At 39.7% G+C, this 19,793-nt stretch overlaps 1 protein-coding gene across 1 annotated transcript in view; it reads left to right on the top strand.

Moving 5' to 3' along the window:
- ANO2 (anoctamin 2) overlaps positions 1–19,793 on the top strand; it is a 123,817-nt gene that overhangs the window by 39,978 nt on the left and 64,046 nt on the right. Inside the window, exon 11 of the mRNA XM_027665935.1 lies at positions 1,594–1,677. Within this exon, the coding sequence (XP_027521736.1) occupies positions 1,594–1,677 (84 nt within the window). The remainder of the gene's footprint in view (positions 1–1,593; positions 1,678–19,793) is intronic.

Here is a 19,793-nt window from a genome sequence, read left to right as displayed (position 1 = left end):
GATACATGACACTTGTCCTTTTTATGAACTGCTTTCTTTGAAAGCCTGGTGAATTTTTGCCACCATGCTTAATTTATACTCTAATTTGGAAAAGAAAATCATATTTTGAAAGGGAACCTTGAAAGGTTGTTTATAAGGGAAACTGGGCCAAATCCAGCAGCCCAAGAGAGGTGAAGCAGCCACAGCTCCACACCCCTGGGCTGCACCTATAGTGAAGCAAACCATGTATTCTCAGTAGACATTTGTACACAGAGCACATACACACAGCACACATGTGCACATATGCATGGACAGTACAAAGATCACACAGACATGCACAAAACACAACATAACAGCCTTATCCTGCTCTTCTCCCTCACTGCAGGGGTCTGTTAGGGAGAATATATATGTGTGTGCATATATATCATAGAATCATCAAATCAACTGGGTTGGAAAAGACCTCTGAGATCATCAAGTTCAACTCTTGATCCAACCCCTCCATGGTTCCCAGACCATGGCACTGATACCACATCCAGTCTCATCTTAAGACATCCAGGGATGGTGACTCCAGCCCCTCCCTGGGCAGCCCATTCCAGTGTCTGATCACTCTCTCTGTAAAAAATTTCTTTCTAATATCCAGCCTAAACTTCCACTGGCACAGCTTAAGACCGAGCCCTGTTGTCCATATGCACAAATGTACAATGCAGATCCCCCCAGCAGCTGGGGTCACTCACTCTGCCCAACAGCTCACCCTGGGCCCCAGTCTCCCCAGATTCAGGCACTCAGGTACAAGCCCACAATGCTACATCCCCTGTCCAGGTGCTCACTCACACACGCATCCTGCTCCCCCAGAGCTGACTGGGACTCCCTGGCCCCCCAGCAACCAAACCACCCTATTCTTGACCTTGAAGACACCACCCCACACCCTAGTGCGTCACACTCCCAGAGACCCCCAGACCCTGTGATCTCTCTGGCAGTTGGCTGGGATTCTCCTGGTCCCTCTGATAACCCAACTCCACCGTGGTCTCATCCTTAGAAACTTACACTTTCCTGATTCCCAGGCACTTCACCTACCTGCTAGCTGAGATGGGCTCTGGTGGGTAGAGCAGAGTGCTCTAGCAATGGCAAGGGACCATTCACCTTGAGTTTGAGTTGGACTCTATGATCCTTGTGGGTCCCTTCTAACTCAGAATATTCTGTGGTGGTGATCAGGATGATCTCCCCTAGCACTTAGATCCTCAGCCTCACACCTGTACTTCCTGCATGTGCTGTAGGTCAAACCACCAAACTGTTTGTATATGACCATCCCTTTTTATCCCCTTATCCATCTATTTTTTCACAGTTGTTCTTCCCCAGGTGGCTTAAATCTCTCCCTTGTCCACCTTTGGCTCCTCCTCCAAGCATTCCATAGTAAGTCCTGTGCAATCCCTAAATGCTCTTCCCCTGCATCCTGTAATGTATCAGATACCTTAAGGCAGTGATCCCCTTAGTCCAAAAGGTGCCATAGGGTTGAATCCTCTGGATGGCTTGGCTTGTGAATAAGTGACCATAATTTTGTGGGTTTTTTTCCCTTAATCATAATCACATGTTTGCTTATTTGTTTGTTTGTTTCAGGAGCATCCCAGACCAGAGTATGAAACCAAACTGCTGCAGAAAAAGCTGAAAAATAAAACCATCACAACAGACAACCCAAATGAGGTAAGATGCGGCTTACCCTTTTCATTTATGTTGGATTTGTGTTTTGCTATGTTGTGATTATCTTCTTGTCTGTGTCTGATAGTTTGCAAAAGGTGCTTTTTGGTGCTCTTAAACAGCCTTGTAAGTTGGTTGCTGGTGGTCTGGTGTCATGCAGGTTTTGAGGTCATCACTTTGCTGGCTCTGCAAACTAAAGCAATTTGCATAGAAATAGGGTTGACAGGTGGTTTAGGATCTAATCTGTGGAGTAGTGAATGATTCCTAAGATAATCAGTGCAAGAATTCTTACAGCAATGACCTAGAATGTCACTACTTTTTGGACTTATAGTGATTTTATTTGCATAGGTAACAATGGTGTCTTTAGTCATGTCTCAGTTACACAGTTGTGAAGTTTTGACAGCATTTCCAGGATAGATGGAAAAAATAATAATTGATAAATCATTTTTAGATTGAAGTGAGTTTATGATTTTTGTGGCTATTTCAAACCTTTTAGAACAGGTCCTTTTTTATCAATCTCCTCTTGTTGACAAAGGTGTATTTCCTAAGCATTCACAAATTCTGTAGACTTGGTCCATTAGGCTTGGTTAACCATTGCTCATTCCCTGCATACCACGTGTGCCAGTAAAGCCAAAGCATTCCAATACCATTTTCTGTTTCCAGGTAGAAGAAAACAGCTAAATTTTTTTAAACACTGAGGACCAGTATATGAACTGGAGAATACCTTAGGTTTGGTCCAACAAATTTAGCCCTGCAGCTTAAGGAAGAACTCCACTATCCCTTTCTTCTGGTCACCACCAGGATTGTGAAGTGTTTCTGGGGAATGTTTCATTTCAGTGAAACTGCTTTTCACTTGCTATGCCCCAGCTATGTCTCCACAGAAGACAATGAAAAATTCCCAGTTATTTTAGTGAGCTTTGGATCTTGCCCAGCATGAGCAGAGACTGTCACACAGCACTATGGATAGGTCTTCCCTTACACAATATGCAGTTCTCTTGGCCTTCCATGTGAGGGAAGGCTGTAAATTTGGATAAAACAGTTGCTGCTGTTCAGCTTTTTTTGTTTTAAAGTATGCGAAAACTGGGCACAAGTCGGTGACTGATGCTGTAGAATAGAATTATCTTGCTTACCTGAGATGCAGAAATCATAGCATTATAAGTTAGAAATTAATGTAAGGTAAAACAAAAAAAAAACAAGCAAAAAATAGTGAAAAAAAAAGTGTGGAAAATAAGGAACAATGCACTATAAAACCAGGAACAACTCTTTTCAGACATCAAGAATAAAAAGGCTTTCCTGAAATACTTTTTTCTTTAATTACTTTCTGTGCCAATGTGGATGGAAAAATTGCTGAATTTCTAAATCTTGAGTTAGTGTTCCCCAAACTACTGAAATATATTCTAAAACCAACTGAGCAGTTTTCTTTCAGTCAACATGCTGCTTACTAATTCTGTTGTAATTCTGTCCAGCAAACAGCACATTAGTTTGGGTTTGGAAGATGAGTTGCTCATATGTTTGTACCTCAATGTCTTATGGTATTATAAGAGCAAGAAATGATCATGTGAGACCTGCTGAAGAGAAAACAGGACAGTTCTTTAACTGGACTGTTATGTTTAATTAACTGTGGAGATGCACCATTACATTTTGCTCTGGAAGACCCTCAAAAGTTAGATATTAAAAGTGATGAGTATTTAAAACTTCAGTAATTCTTCAGCCCTCCTTTTAGAGGTTTCAGTCTTTTCTTTTTCCTACTTCAAATGGCTTTGTTTTATAATCTTTGCCAGACCATTAAATCAGGAGCTTTGCAGGGCAGGTTAATAGTAAGGCACAGGTTTCTGTGAGGCCTCTGGCTCAGTATTTCTGGTTGGGTGGAAGCCAGGGTACAGGACTTTGTCCTATTAACAGTGCAGATCTACTGGCTGGACAGGCATCAAAGTAGAGATGTCTCTGTAGTTTAAGATTCAATCCTCCTCGTTTCTTGGGTTTGTGTGAATACACAGATGTCTGTGAGGTGTCCATCTCTTCATAACTTGGTTGACAGTCTCACGTCATGGGAGAAGTCTCTGTGAAGTTGTCTCCTGAATATTTTTAGCTAATCAGTGTAAATTAAAGGCATATCTCTTTGATGTGGCTGGTCAACAACTGTAGCATGCTGTGTTAATATCAAAGGACAGAGTCTGGCACTGCTGCATGAAACTTCTCATTACTTATCTAATATGAAGTCAGAAGTCTCCAATTCAGCAGCTGTGGCTTGTTGGGATAGAAATGATGCCAAAGCTGTGGCTATTGTGAGAATACTGATTTAGAGCTTACTTAAAGGCATATATTTCTATAAAATTACTGGCTTGTTTCCAGTATGTTAATTCCTCTGTTCCGGTGAGGATGTGACAGGTTTTATGGCAAGAAACTGAGCTTTTATGTGCAAAGCTCTGTGTATGGTGGATTTTTTTTCCTTGCCTTATTCCAACAGGAAATTCCTGTGAAGCTAATTGAGTTATTTTTGCAAAGAAGAGTAAGGGGTTTGGTTATGGGCTGGTTTTGTGATTGCAGAAGAAAATTGACACCACTTACATACTCTCTTAAATGATAACTTGGGAATATCTGTTAAGAGAAAACCTACTTCAACATATAGTTTTCCCTGTCTGCTGTTGAAGTCATTAACTTTAATGAGTGTGGAAGATGCCCAGCACCTGTCAGGGCCAGTAAACATATGAGTCACTCTACCCAGGCAGCAAATTCCAAATCAGCTTGATGAGACTGGCAATAGAAAATATGACACATCTAATGTATTACTTGCCCAATGGGGTTTGTGTTCTAGAACACAGCTTTCATACAAAATACTGCTTAGTGTGTAATAAGCAAAGAACAAAATTTCAGCCTACACTACTCTGTGTGGTTCAGGCTCTTTTAATAAATATTTTATTGGTTATTTGGAGAGTGGTAAAGAACCTGTGAAGGCTCAAAGCACTTCACAGAAGATTGGTGTGAAGTTACTCTAACAATAACACCCTAGGGTTCTACTGTTTCCGAAGATAATTAATTTAAAGCTAAAGGAGTTGAAACATGTCTGAGGTCAAGTAGAAAATTCATAAACAGACAGTCCTTATGAATTAAAACATTCATTTTAAAAATGACAAGTTCTAAGGGACTGATTCAAGAAACCTGCAACGATCTGACCTATAGACAAGAGGACTGTTTAATTCTTTGTGGTCACATACTATTTACAAGAACATGTAGTGACAGGACGAGGGGCAATGGCTTCAAACTGATAGAGAGTGAGTTTAGATTGGATATCAGGGAGAAATTTTTCCCTGTGAGGGTGGTGAGGCCCTGACACAGGTGGTGAGGCCCTGCCCAGAGAAGCTGTGGCTGCCCCATCCCTGGAAGTGTCCAAGGCCAGGTTGGATGGGGCTCTGAGCAACCCGGTCAAGTGGAAGGTATCTCTGCCCATGGCAGGGGAGTGTTTTGTAATGAGATGGTCTTTAAAGTCCCTTCCAACCCAAACCACTCTATGATTCTATGATGTAAAGGCTTGCTTTGTGATTCATGTACATTAAAAGGCGTCTTGCAGCGGAGATGAGGGCTTACACATGCAGGAATGTGTGTGTCTGATAACACGTTCATGAAAATACAGCAGATGCAAATTTTGTAATGAAGCAATTAATGTATTTTGTTGTTCTAGTTTAATGCACTGTAACACTGAAGATCTTGACAGAAATATTTAATGAATAGGGTAAAGTTACTATATCTGCACAATGGTAACTAAGAAGGTGTTGGATATTTATAATCTTGTGATAAGTTGTTCTCTCTCTGCAATAGCGACATCCTCGATGGAATTACACACAGGTCAGGAAATGAAAATTGGTTTTGTGCCTGAAAACATGCAGATGGGGCTAATCCAACTCTCACTGGAGCTGATGGAAAGAAAGTTTCCAGTTGTTTTTAGGAGAAATGGATCAGGCCCTGACTCTTTTTCATTAAATATCCAGCTGATCTGGCAAACATGATGCAACATCTCATATATATATATATATATATATATATATATATATATATATTCTTATCTTTCCTATTTGGCAGGAAAATGAATAACTCATTCTACATATTTCTCAAGGAACATTTTCTTTATAGGGGCTGCTCTCTTGGCTCATGTCCTTACTTGGAGCCAATCCTGGGAATAATAGAATCTGACATTCTGTCTTTCCATTAATCCATTTTAGATATGAAAGTGGTGGAATAAGTTATTTAAATTGTTAATTCAACTAGTAATTGAAACAAAAGAAAGAACTACTTCTTTCTGGACCATTCCTTCAGTTAATAACTGAATTACACCAAGCTGGTTTGAAGAGGAAGGTTTCTAGTGTAAGAATGATACAGGTAAATATAAAGATGAATTGTACATTACTGACCAATATTTCATATATATATATTTAAAATTTCAACATTGCAAATTAGGAAATAGTAATTCTTGCTAGCAGTTGATTCCTTACCCAGTCTTGCATAAGCATATCTCCCACAAGGCCTAAGATGTTGGAGCCCATCTCTTCATTAAGCAAATCCTTTATAGGATTAGCTAAAAAAAAAAAAATCTTTTACTTTTTTTTTATATATTAGCTGAAACTCTGCAGAAGAAACCAAGATATTTGGTCACAAATATTAATTTGAACAACCAGAACTGTAAAAGAACTTTAAATAAACCCACAGTTCTTAACCACTAATACTTTAGCATTTACTGAACCTTATTATTAGTTTGATAAATCCATCAATTTGATCCAGTATTTCTTAAGTTGGCCAGTGTCTTTCTATCCTTTCATTTCTTTACTTGGACAAATAACTTTCTAAGCATATGTGATAGTAAGAGGAATATGTACTAAATGATCTTCTTCTTTTTCCTTTTCAACTTATTTCTTATCTTTAACTTTTGAAAATAAAAAATGATTGGATAAAAATAAGAGAACAATTGAAGATGGATGAGGACACTTATCAGGATAATCTTATACAGACCTCTCGTCTTCTTTATTGTTCAATATTTGTTTGGGTAACCAAGTGACATCACATTTGAAGGGTAAATGTTATAATTCTGATTATTTTAATGTATACTCGAGTTCTAGATTACAGCAGTTTTATATCAGAGTATTCATAAGCTGAATTTGTGTCTTCAAAAGACTGCTGATGTGGCATTTCAGTGCTTTTTTATTTAGATGTGTGGATTCTTTGACTACAGTGTATATGATGTGTATTCAAAGCTCTTCACTGTTGCTGTCTTGGAATTTAGTTATCTTTGTGTGGAGTAGTATAAGAAATGCAGCTAAAAATGTCCCACCTTCTCCCTGTTTCTCTGAAAACCTAAGGTGGGGCTTTCTCATTTTTATCAGACCAATGTATGGTCACAGTGCTGCGTTCCCGTATTTATGATTATATTCCTGTCAGCCTTCAGAAGGAGATACCTCTTTCTGTGCTCTTGATAAGATGAAAGAAAAACACTTAGAAATATAGTATAGTAGAATAATTCAAGTTGGGAAGGCTTTCAGGATTTTGTCTAGTCCAAAGGACTATCCTATCAAAGGAGTGTCAGCTGTGATATCAAACCAGGTTGCTCAGGATTTTATCCAGTTGGGTACCGAAAACCTCCAAGCATGGAGATGGTAGCACCTTTCCAAATGCTGCCTAACTGTCCTCATGGTGTGAAAGCTTCTCATTCCATCCAGCCAGATCCTCTCTGCTTTCAATTTATGACCATTGTCTCTCTTAGTCCCAGCATGAAACACTGTGAAGAGCCTGGCTCTGTCTTCTTGATGACCTCCTTAAACATGCTGAACAAACCTTGTTCCTCTTCCTTGGACAAGTGCTCCAGGGCTCTGCCCTTGACTCAGAGTAGTGTCATTTATTTTTTCAACTGGAGTGCCCAAAACTGAACACAGTATTTTAGGTTCAGGCTAGTGAGTGCTGAAAAGGTGATCATTTCTCTGGATCCACTGGTTAATGCTTCCCAGGGTGCTGTTGGCCTTTACTGCCAGGGCACATTCCTGGCCCTTGTTCAGCTTGCTGTCTAGACACCAAAGGGCCTTTTCAGTAGTCTGTTCTTCTGAAAGGAGTTTTCCTTTTCAAAGGCAAGTCTTTTAATTTGTGCTTGATGAATTTCTTGAAGTTTGTCCATCTGTGTCCCTTTGGATGGCAGCTGTGTGTTTAAGCATATCAACTGATGTCTCCCCAGTTTGATGTCATCTGCAAGCATTCCACCACCTCCTCCAGGTCCTTTAAATTCATTTAACAGGGCAGTCCTAGTATGACCACATCATTACTCCAGCTGTTCCAGGTTTCCAGGTAGAGTATTAGTTATCAGCTAACACCCTCTGAGCTAGACCATTGAACTTGTATTTTGCTGAAGTCAAGGCAAATGGCATTGACAAGTCTCCTCTTGCCCAGAAGTCTAGTCATTCTCTCACAGAAAGCAATCAGGGTTCTGCAACGTGATTCACCTTTGGTAAATCCGTGATGACTGTTCCCAGTCACCTTCTTTATGTGCTCAGAAATGGGTTTCTTCTCTTTTCAAGAGTCAAAAGTGAGGCTAACTCCTTAAGTATTCTTTTGTCCTTTCTGTGAAGATGGATACAAGATTGTTCTTTCTCCTGTTGTCAAAGGCCCTTCTGTTGTCGATGTCCTTCCAGAGATGATAGGATTCAACTTCCAATAACATCACCCTGTTCCTCTACCTCCCATTCCTCTTCTTCAGTCATAAGTCAATGAAATTACTGCTTATCTTTTGTAAAGGAATAAATAATCTTTTTTTTTGTCTAGACATCAAAATAGTGTTTAACTAGGAACACTGGATGCTTTTTTGATTCAACTATTGGAGGCTGAACAGCGCAGGTGAGAGCCAGGAGTTTAAGAAAAAAGTATCTTATGCTTGGGAGACTCTTTCTGCCAAAATACATATAAATATATATAAATATAATAGTTGTCTTTGTCAGAAGAGAGCTTTGAATGCAGAAACAAGAGAAGGCTGGGATGCTGTTTGTTGGTCTTATTTGTGTTACTTATTAAGATTTTGGCTCGAGGAAGCATTCTTTCTGGGGTGGTACTATAGCTTGCGTTGTTTAATCGTGTAACTCCAACCCAAGCATATGATTAAAGTTAAGCACATGTTCAGCGTCCTGAATACGGATACAATTAAATGTTTCTTTTTTGAATTGAGGCCTAAGCTTCTTATTGACGACATTAAGGATGATGCAGGTCTCTTTCCTATTAAATTAAATGGAAAGACTCATTCCTGCAGGTCCTATTCATCAGGACTTGGAATTAATGTGAGTTCTGCCTGAGTAAGTAATAAACTCTAAGTCCTTAAGTTTGCAGTTACTTCAGATGACTTACTATCACATTGTACCCAGTCAAAGACTGAAATACTGGGTTAGAAGACTACAGAAAAGCCCCAGGTTGAAAAATAAATCTCCAAAAGTCTGTTGGGGTTTCCTTTAACGCACATACTTGAACTTAAAGAAAAATTAGAAAGAAAAACTAGAGTATTCTCCCTCTCCTGTGTGCTGGTGACAAACTCTTGTATCTTGGAGTATATTTTTTACCTTCTCTCGAGCACATTTATAGGGTAAATTTCATGCTATTTATCTCCAAGGTCAAAACAGAAGCCCACATTTGGGACAAAAATGACACAAATTAGTTGTGGAAAAAACAGTCAGTTAAGTTAGTTGCCAAGAATTTTTTATTTGGTGCATACTGCAATCCTGTCTGCAATTTTAAAGAAATAAACTGCGTTTACATTCAGTTCCTTTGGGCGTCCATCCGATGAAGATTGAAATTCCACAAACTCCAAGCTTGAAGAGCTAAGGAACTCAATTTGAACTGCTCAACTTTTGCAGCTATTACTGTGCTTAATTGAAAAACACTTACCTGCTGATCTGCTGATTTTTATTTGATTTAGGGATATGATGGCAAAAACCCCTACTGTGGTAGTTCTTCTGGTAGATAAACTTGAATTCTTATCTGGTTATTCAAGTCAACTTTCTCTCCTATTGATGTCATATGGGTATTGTACTCTGAATTTAGTGAGACCAAACTTAAAATTATTAATTCACTGCTGCTTTCAACCTCTATTGCTCATGTAGCAGGAAATAAAGCTCGTTGGGATGCATGGATTAATTTAACTACTTCCAGTGGCATACTCCAAATCTAGTCTTAGATGCATCTAGAATGGTGCATAGGTAATGATATAAATAAAGATGGAATATTACCCTTTAAGCATTTTTCCACCTTTTAAACAGTGGAACTCCTCTGTTAAGGAGTTCAGTGGAAGATGACGGAGTGATATGTATGTGCTTGAACTAATCCTTTGTAGGTTAGCGTAGCTATTCAAAATTCAACCTTCCATGTGGTTTTCTTTAACTCTTAAATTTCCTGGAAATCCAACCACAAAATCAAAGAAGACTGATACAAAGCTTCTACAACTGTCTGATGTTGGAGTGCAAGAATAATTTAATCACTATTTTTTGGCCCAATTGTCAAATTTGGCTAAAATATTAAAACTAACATCAGCCTCGTGTTTAAAATAACCACCTCACTGGCACTGAAGTCTGTATAATCCCTTTCCCTCCAACCCCTATCCCTACAAAACCACAGTTAAGATTATCCTGATGGGCTTAAAGTGGGAGGGTTCTTTGCACATGTCTGGAATCTTCCCTAACCCATAGAGAGCAGTTGCCATCCTTTCTTGCATAACAAATTACAGTGACTTAGAGAAAGCATAGAGAACATAATGGGCAAAGTGTTGCAAGCTGTTTTGTTTGTTTTGGACCTGATTTTCCTGTCCTGTACCTTGATTTTCTTGCTGAGATTAATTGCTTGAAAAATAGGTGGAACCTCATTCCTTGAAGCAGCTTAAATACCTTTTTGAAAGTGTTCATACTTCTTTCTTATCTTTCAAAGAGGTCTTTAAAAATTAACCTAGTGTAATATTTGAAAATAGTTAGTATCTCAGGATATTAAGAACTTAGGGGTGCTGGTGGGTGAGAGGCTGGACCCAGAATTCTGCCCCTCTGCCCTGCTCTGGGGAGACCCACCTGCAGTGCTGCCTCCAGCTCTGGGGGCCCAGCACAGCAAGGACATGGAGCTGTAGAAAAGAGTTCAGAGGAGGGATACCAAGGTGATCAGAGGGATGGAGCAGCTCTGCTGTGAGGAAAGGCTGAGAGAGTTGGGATTGTTCAACCTGGAGAAGAGAAGCTTTGGGGTGACCTAATGGTGGCCTTCCAGGACCTGAAGGGAGCCCACAAGGAAGATGGAGAGAGACTATTTCCGAGGGCCTGGAGTGACAGGACAAGAGGGAAAGGCTTCTCTCTGACAGAGAGTAGGACTGGATTGGATATTAGGAAGAAATTCCTTCCTGTGAGCGTGGTGAGGTCCTGGCACAGGTTGCCCAGAGAAGCTGTGGCTGCCCCATCCCTGGGGACAGGTTGGATGGGGCTCTGAGCAACCTGGTCTAGTGGAAGGTGTCCCTGCTCATGGCAGGGGTTGGAACTGGATCATCTTTAAGGCCCCTTCCAACCCAAACCATGCCATAATTCTATGATTCTAAGTTGCCCACATGGTTTGTAGAGTTTCCATCCCTAGAGACAATTAAAGCCTGACTCGACAAAGGCCTAAGAAACCAGCTCCAACTGAGCCTACTTTAAGCAGGGTGTTGGACTAAGATGATCTCCAGAAGTCCCTTCCAACCCCTGTTGTGCAATTCTGTGAAATGCAGGAAAGAAATTATTCAAACAATTGCAAACAAATTGGTTTGACCACAATAGGCACATTTTGAAAGAAAATGTAATTTGAGCTTTAGTAGAAGTACTTGAGAAATAGGACAAAATGTAACTTGGGCTTACTAAAGGCAGATTAATAACCGTGCCATCTAAACTGGTGTCTTTGTTTAATGATATAATTTCTTTCCTGAGGAAGGGAAATGTAGTGTACTTCAGTAAACCCATGGAATGTTATGTCACAAGAGGAATATCGCATATCTAATAGGTTATAAATCAATACATTTCACTGGAACTGACTGGAAAAATACATATTGGAATTTTCATTTAAAACAAAAAGAGAAAATCTGACTTCAAAAGGCTGATTTGTCAGGGCAACTACAATGCCTTCCACCCACTGCTGTTTGGTGCTTCATGCCTCATTCTTACCTGCTGTCCTTCGTGTGATGATTCTTCCATCATCCAATTTCTTTTCTTTTATTTTTAATGAACCAAACATAGAGCACAGCATGCTGTGACAAAGGAGGGCAGCTGCTAATCCAGTCTAAGCAGAGGGAACATCACTCACTAGGTACCTAAAGAGGGAGAGTCCTGCACCCCCTGTACACCTTTTCACTCGTGTTTCTGGCAAACAGCAAGGGGTTTGTTGCATTTCACTATCACTGTGGGGCTAGAAGAGGTGACCTCAGTGTTTTTAAAGGTTCACAGGAATACCTGTGAAAGAGAGAGGGTTAGAATGCATATCCATTTGGACTTCTACAATTTATTTCTGTGATTGCTTTTTTGTTGCTTTTATTGCAGATAATGTACCACAGAGCTTGTTTTCCCTTCACCATTGTCCCTTCTCATCCTGATATTTATTTTTTGCCTCTCAGTCTACACAAAATTGTAGCTGAGTCTTTGTAAGTGTATGCCATGACTTCTTTTTCTCTCTGTGCTTCCTCTTTCCATGTATTTAAGTGCACAGCTGTCGATTCACACTGAAGAAATGAGTTCAAGTATCAGAAGTGGAAAAGGTGTTATGCTATATTTGTCCATGTAGACTTCATGTATTTCCCCTCCTCCCTATCTTTTAAAGGATTTAAAAGCATTATAGAGTTGGGGATATCTTGCTTGAAGAAAGCTAATGTGATGAATATGGGGAAACTTTGCAGGTGATCTATTTATTTTAAAAATGTGTGTGGATCTAAAGCTTTAGAGTGTAGGTAAGTCTTGTTCTTGACAGTTTCCCAATTAGGTGGTTAGGAGACTGCTTTAAATCTCTGCGTGGCTTTTGGTGAAAGTGGAGGTAGAAATTTCAGGCAAGCAAAATAAAATCCAGCCCAACAAATGGATCTTTAACAGTGAACCCTGGCAAGCCTGCACTGAAAATCTTGAGAGTCCCAGGTTTTCAGCAAGTTTCTCCAGTTTTCCCACTTTGCTCCTGGAGCTTTGTTCAGACACAGGACCTAAATGTGACACAGCCCTTAGGAGTGTCCCAGTGCAATAATTTAGCAACGAAACTCGCTAAAGGTTATGCTCTATTTCAGCTGAAAAATAATTGGAGTCCCTACAGCACACCAAAGCATTTCCCTGCCAAACCAGACCAGTGCATTGGCTGCAGTTTTATAAGGAAGACAAACCTTGAGTCTTTACCAGATGCCCTGTGCTGATGCTGGTGGAGCACAGATATTCAGCAGAGGTGGCTTAAGGGGTTCTCTGTTGTGGAAAATGGTACATTCCTCCTGCAGTCTCAGGGGTTTGGGCTGTTCTCGGGGAGGGATGCTGCTTGTTGATCCACAGGCTTGAGGTATAATGCTAATTGCAGCTGTTAGGAATGCAGGCCAGAGGATAAACTAAAAAAAAAATTAATTTTAATTTTATATATGGTTATGTTTTCAACAGAACCTAAACATCTTTACAACAGGTAGACAAAGAACCTAAGGCTTATGTATGCCTTTCGTAAGGAAAGATATAGTGCTAAATGCAAAAGAAAAAAGAAGAAATAACGCAATTCCAGGCACCCCTTGCACAATGGTTTCTTGGTAGGATGCTGTGTGGGAGATTACAATGCTGGAAAGCTCTAAAGAAATAGAGAAATTTTATCATTGAAGGTTTTATCGAATGGAAGTTACTGGTGGAGTTCTAAACAGAGAATTCTTGGTGGACTTCTTAAGGGAGGTTACTGGCAAAATCTTACATTCGTTAAGAGAAAATATGTGTTTCTTTAGAAAACTCTCTGAACTATTGGAAGAGAGTTTGTATGGATAACTAGGGCTTAGAAGCAGACTTTTTTGTTCCCTTTATTTTTTGCAAGTATACATAGGTAGCACAGGTGCACATTGGTACCATTTCCATAATATTTTTCTCCTTACACACGTGTCCAGTTGATACAAAGCCATGGAAAACCCAATCCCACAGAAGGAAATGAGTTTAATAGATATGTAAATAGATTTGTGAAAGCATTTGGGAATGCTTGCATGCTTTCACCCAGGACAATCTCCATGAATTAAGGTGTAATTTGAGTCATATCTGATTGGTACTTAGAGGTGCAAAAGTGGCCTAGCCAAAAACATAGGAAAATAGTCAATGAGAGAGGTACTTTTGGAGAAGACTGTACCAATATAGAAAGTCTTAAATTTCTAACTGCAGAGTTTAACTGTTAAACAACCTTTTTTTTTTTTTTTTTCTGTAAATGAAGACCTTGCAGAATTTTCATTAGATTGTTCACTCTTAAATTAAGGTGTTACGGAGGTGGATGAGATGTGGGACTAGAGATCATGTCAAAACCAGTGAGCTGCCTCTTGTGTAGTTCAGCTTAACAGAAGCAGGGGTGTTGGGCTCTGAAACGTGTCAGATATATCTGAAAGAGAGATATGCTGGTAATACTCACTATGTAGAGCTGTGGTTGGCTCAATTAAAGGGTCTGGCATCTCAAACAAAGCAGTCGCAACACAGGCCAGCAAAAAAAAGAGTTGACTCTATATTAATACAGAATTCAAGATAATTTACACAGAATTCAAGAATTCAAGATGTTTAGGAAACATGCATTAGTATGCATTTTTGCTGTTTAATATCGTAAAGAAAACTTCAAAATAGGCAGGAATACCTTTACCACTTTAGGGAAGTACTGCACTAACAAATGAGGTGAGAAAAATCCTGCTTTCAGAAACTGGTGTATCACAATATTGCCGTGGCTTTCAAAATGTGGCCAATAACATGACTGAAAATTGCTTGAAAGTTCTTCAGCCAATTAGCATTATCTTTTCATAATTAAATCAGCAATAGCTTGTAGATTTAACTAGCCCATTTTAATTTCTAAGGCTAGTACTTCATACTGACAGACAGCAATGCACGCAGTAAGTTTTATGTGGTGAGGAAGAAAATGTTTTATAGGGAATGTAAAAAGCTCTTATGGAATGGAGAGGTATTCCTTAATTGGGTTGTATATCATCAGGGTTTTAATAAATTTGATTAAGGGCTTGATTATGCTGTTCCTTTCTCCAGAGCCCTTGCTGAAGTCAAAGGGAGAGCTACAAATGGAAAGCTTGCAAGACAAGGTCCTGGCATGAGAGAGCATTAAGGAAAGCTTTATCCTGGAAAGCAGACACATAGCATCTGAATTTATCATAGTGTTCAAATTAGATATTTATAAGGAGTTTTCAATACATTAAAACCATCATTATCTATATTTTAGAAGTTACTGGCTTTACCTTGATTGCTCAGTAGAAATTACTCTGCAGTCAAAGCCCATCTGAGTGAGGGGGTGCTGTGTCATTTCACCTGACTTAGGCACAGACTGTCAAAGATAGTGATTGTGCAGATGCTGGAACTGGTGGAGGTTCTGATCAAAAACAGGTTATGAACAAAGAATGTTAAAACTTGAAGTTTTTCACAGGCTTTGGCATGTGCCTGGCTTTACCACCAGTACTAATCTTGCTAACTGGGGACTAGTCACAGCAGTAAAATTACCAGAAGGAATAAGAACCTTGAGTCATAAGGATTGTGTTAAGAATTGAGAGCTTCATGTAATTTACTGAGACAGTTTATTTTTGAAGAGGAAAATGGCACAATCAATATGCATTTGATTTCAAGTGTATTGATTCCAGATTTTCCTTTAAAAGTTAGTTAAGTAAGCTTTTTACTCAAAGTCCTTCCTTTATAGGAGTGTTTAAGAGAATGTGGAGCTTTTCAGAAGAAGGGGAGAAATAGTGCTTCTTATTGTATTGTATGTCTATATTTTAAAAGATTTTATGTGAAAAATATGTTGGTAGTGAATTATCTTGGAGTTTAAGTGCATAATTACCTTTTTCTGTGCATGAACATTAATGAATAACTTTGTAAGGATCACATTCCATTTAAATCACAACAGTGAACAATAAAAAGAAGCCAAATAATGCCTAAGATCATGAGCTTTGTTTTACATTACTGAAATCTCCTTTGGATAATTCTATGTTTGGAAAGGTTAGCAGTGTTAATGCAAGAGAGCATTGACATTCTTTTATTGAATGGCAGCACATTCCAGGCTCAAAGACTATGTCATGACCTCAGAAATTTAAAGTAATCTGGGTTTATGCTGCATTCTAAGGCTGAATATTTAAATGAATATTTAGTATTCAATAAAGCTGAATATATTTGGCTTTACAGAATATGAAACCATTACTGATTTACTCTTTCCTGAAATATCATGACACCAATGCATCTTATTTGTAACTCAATGCAAAATAAATGCTGTATCTTCGTGAGCTCATAGTAAACTGACCTGCATATTTAAATGATGCAAAAGTTTATTTTGTCTCATGATAACGACACAAGTTAAAATTGGAATGGTTTCTTCTGAATTGTGGCCTTCCAATACCTGAAGAGAGATTATAAGAAAGATGGAGAGAGACTATTTGCGAGAACATGTAGAGGCAGGACAAGGGGGAATGGTTTCAAACTGACAGAGTAGGTTTAGATTGGATATTAGGAAGAGGGTGTTGAGGCACTGGCAGAGGTTGTCCAGAGAAGTTTTGGATGCCCCATCCCTGGCAGTGTTCTTGACCAGGTTGCAGGGGGTTTGAACTCAATGATCTTTAGGGTCCCTTGCAACCCAAGGTATTCTAAGATGTATGAAATACTTCAAACCCTACATAAACTGTTGGTGAAGACTGCAAGCAAGCCAAGTGATTTGTTTCTTGTATAAACATTTGCCAAAAAGTTCCAAATTATTTACCATACCAACCAAAGTGAACTAAATGTGCTTAGGAAAGAGTTTTATGACTGAATTCACGAAAATGTCCTTACTTCTTACTTAAGATCTTATCTGTCATTAACTGAGAAAACAACAACCAGTTTATAAACAAAGCCAGTGTGGTATTAAGTCAAGTTGGGTATTTTTTCAGATATTCCTGCCAAGACCATGAAAGAAAGCAGGTAAAATGTTAATTTTCAGGTTCAATTAATCTATTTCACATCATGGAATTACTTTACTTTGAAAAGGGAATATTATTGCCTCTCCCTGACTGCAGTGAGTATTAGGACATGTAGACTTACATATGAAATTTGAGCAAAGATTATCCTGAGGAAAGCAGTGTTCTCCAATACAGATCCTGGCAGGAGCTTTGAGTGGTGTTGCAAAAATCAGAACAGTGGAGGTGAGCACACTTTTGAGTATTTACAGTGCCAAACTCACCAAACTGGTGTAACTAATCAAATGGTACTTCGCTGGTTGATTGTTTCTTTTTCTCATCTCATGTTTTTAAATAAAATAAAGGTGTCAAAGCTGTTTTGCTGTGGAGGACATTAACAGATAAACCAAAGGAATCTGTGTATGGAAGTGGGTTTCTGCTTCTGAAGACTGAACAATTTTCTCTTGAAGTGAACTAGGAATTCTCTAACAACAACATGAAGGGTATGAAAAAGCATAGCTGATTTTTATGGCTGTCTGTTAGTTCTAATTTTTGCCATGTCCAGCACGCTGAGGATAGCAGGTTTCCTATGAGCCAGGTTTAGGCATCACTTGGGGTTACTGTGTCTTAAGAGGCTTCTCAGATGTGTCTGTCTTCTTAAAAAACCCTTTATTTTCCCCATGTGCCCTGCTGGCTTCCAGTTTACCTACTAAGGATATCTGGGGGATGGGGACATAAGCAGTGTTGTTCTTCCCCTTGTTATTTGAGGCAGAGAACTGATTTCCTTCTACCTACACATAATTCTTTTTTGGACTGCTAAACTTGTTCATCTTAGTTGAGTCTGAAGCTGTACATGAGCTTGTAGTCTCTGATGGTGATCTGCAATAGGTTTTATGGAGTTGCTCCATGACTGCTGCTGAGATTTGGCTAGCACAGCTCTCCTTAGTCAAATTTTCCTTAGAAAGAGGTAATTACTTTTTCTGTGCTACTCTGCAACCAGTACAGGTTGGTAAATAGAAATGAAAACCTTTTTTTCTTGTATGGAACTGTAGAGGAAACCTTGTGAAAAATCAGTCCCTGCTTATGGGAAGGTGTCAATACCTGTCTAATTTTAATGAAAGACTGTTACTTTTGGGCTGGCAGAGAATGGCAAACCTGGGGAAAAATCTGAGATGCTGGGGCTGAAATTGGCTGAAGTGTCACTAATGAGTGATCTGCATGAGACAACACAGTGCTCTTCGAATATGTGAGTCTATATTCTTGTGTTTTCTGTGAGCAGTGAACACAGGTATTTCACTGAGAAATATTATTGGGGAACCCACTTGAGCTTTTCTTGGTAAATTTGTACCTGTTGATTTGTTTCTGTGTGTTTGGAGAGATGTCTGAAAATAATTTTTTGGATTTGTTTGTGATTTAAAGAATAGGGACTTGAAGAGGCTGTAGCCATGGGAATCATAAAACTTAGAAGGAGAAGTGGAGATGTATGTAATAACTGTAGCAGAAGCAAGAACAAGATGAATTTGGCTTAGAGGTAGGGGTGATGAAAGGAAGATTGAAAGACAAGGTATGAATGAGCCAAAAAATGACAAATCTGTAGTCAGGTGCAACTTCAAGATGTCATTTTCAGAAACAACAGTGTGCTTTCATACAGCTCTAATTTCCTTGTGTTATTGTGAATTTAACAGCACAGAAATTATCATGAAAATAGGAGGAATTTCACTCCTGACTTCATCTGCCTTTTACTTTCTGTAGGTTTCTATAGGAAGCAAGTTTTCATTTAACATTGAGGAAAACAATTCCTTTTTATCTCCTTAAGGTCTACGGATGATTTCAGTGTGAACTGAACCTTGGTTGGCAAGTATTCAGGACTGTTTTGCACAACCTCATGCCTGGTAACTGGAGTAAACTTATTTTAGAAGGAATATAGAGAGTAGATCCTGTTTTTTTAGGTGCTCATTTGTTTCTCTGAGGTTAAGACCATTCCCGTTGTCATGCATGTGCTGGACTAAATCTAGATGCTGTGTCCAAGTCCCTGTTTCTGGCAAATGGAGTTTGTATTTTACAAGTATCCAGGCACATACTTAAGTATGTTTCTGCTTAGCATTTTGTCTTCAGCCTCATTCTGCTTGTCAAAACCATGATCTTTTCACCACAGAGTTCTCTGCTGAACATAAACTCCAGTAGTAATGAAAGTAAGAATTATGTGAGGAATACACTGGCTTCCCTGAAATTGCAGGTTCCTGTCATCATAGATAATACATGTGCATGCAAACTGTAACTGTCACAGTAATTCTAGTGGTCCCAGCATGTTCCTGACTTACGTGTCACTGCTTCTGAACAAGATCTTGATCTCTACAGTGTAGATCTGGAGTAATTCACAAGGCTTAATTAAGGCTCAACAAGACCCAGTGCTGGGTCCTGCCCTTGGGTCACAACAACCCCCTGCAGCTCCAGGCTGGGGCACAGGGACTGGAAAGTGCCCAGTGGAAAAGGCCCTGGGGGTGCTGGTGACAGCAGCTGGACATGAGCCCAGGTGTGCCCGGGGGGCAGGAGGCCAATGACACCTGGCTTGGATCAGCAATATTGTGGCATCAGGACCAGGGCAGGGATTGTCCCCCTGTGCTGGGCACTGGTGAGGCCACACCTCAAATCTCATGTCCAGTTCAGGGCCTCTCACTGCTGGAAGAGCATTGAGGGGCTGGAGCATGTCCAGAGAAGGGCAACAAAGCTGGGGAAGGATCTGGAGCACAAGTGTGATGAGGAGTGACTGAGGGAGCTGGGAGGGCTCAGTCTGGAGAAAAGGAGGCTCAAGGGAGACCTTATTGCTCTCCACAGCTCCCTGACAGGAGGTTGTAGCCAGGCTCTGCTCTCAGGGAACAAGTGACAGGACAAGAGGAAGTGGTCTGAAGCTGTGTCAGGGGAGGTTCAGGTTGGATGTTAGGAAGAATTCTTTGTGGAAAGGGTGGTCAGGCATTGGAAGGGGCTGCCTGGGAAAGTGGTGGAG

The sequence above is a fragment of the Corapipo altera genome, unplaced genomic scaffold (assembly GCF_003945725.1).
Source record: "Corapipo altera isolate COAL_440 unplaced genomic scaffold, ASM394572v1 249, whole genome shotgun sequence".
Classification (NCBI taxonomy): domain Eukaryota; kingdom Metazoa; phylum Chordata; class Aves; order Passeriformes; family Pipridae; genus Corapipo; species Corapipo altera.
The sequence above is the reverse complement of the archived record's forward strand: the minus strand, read 5'-3'. Positions and strand labels throughout refer to the sequence as shown.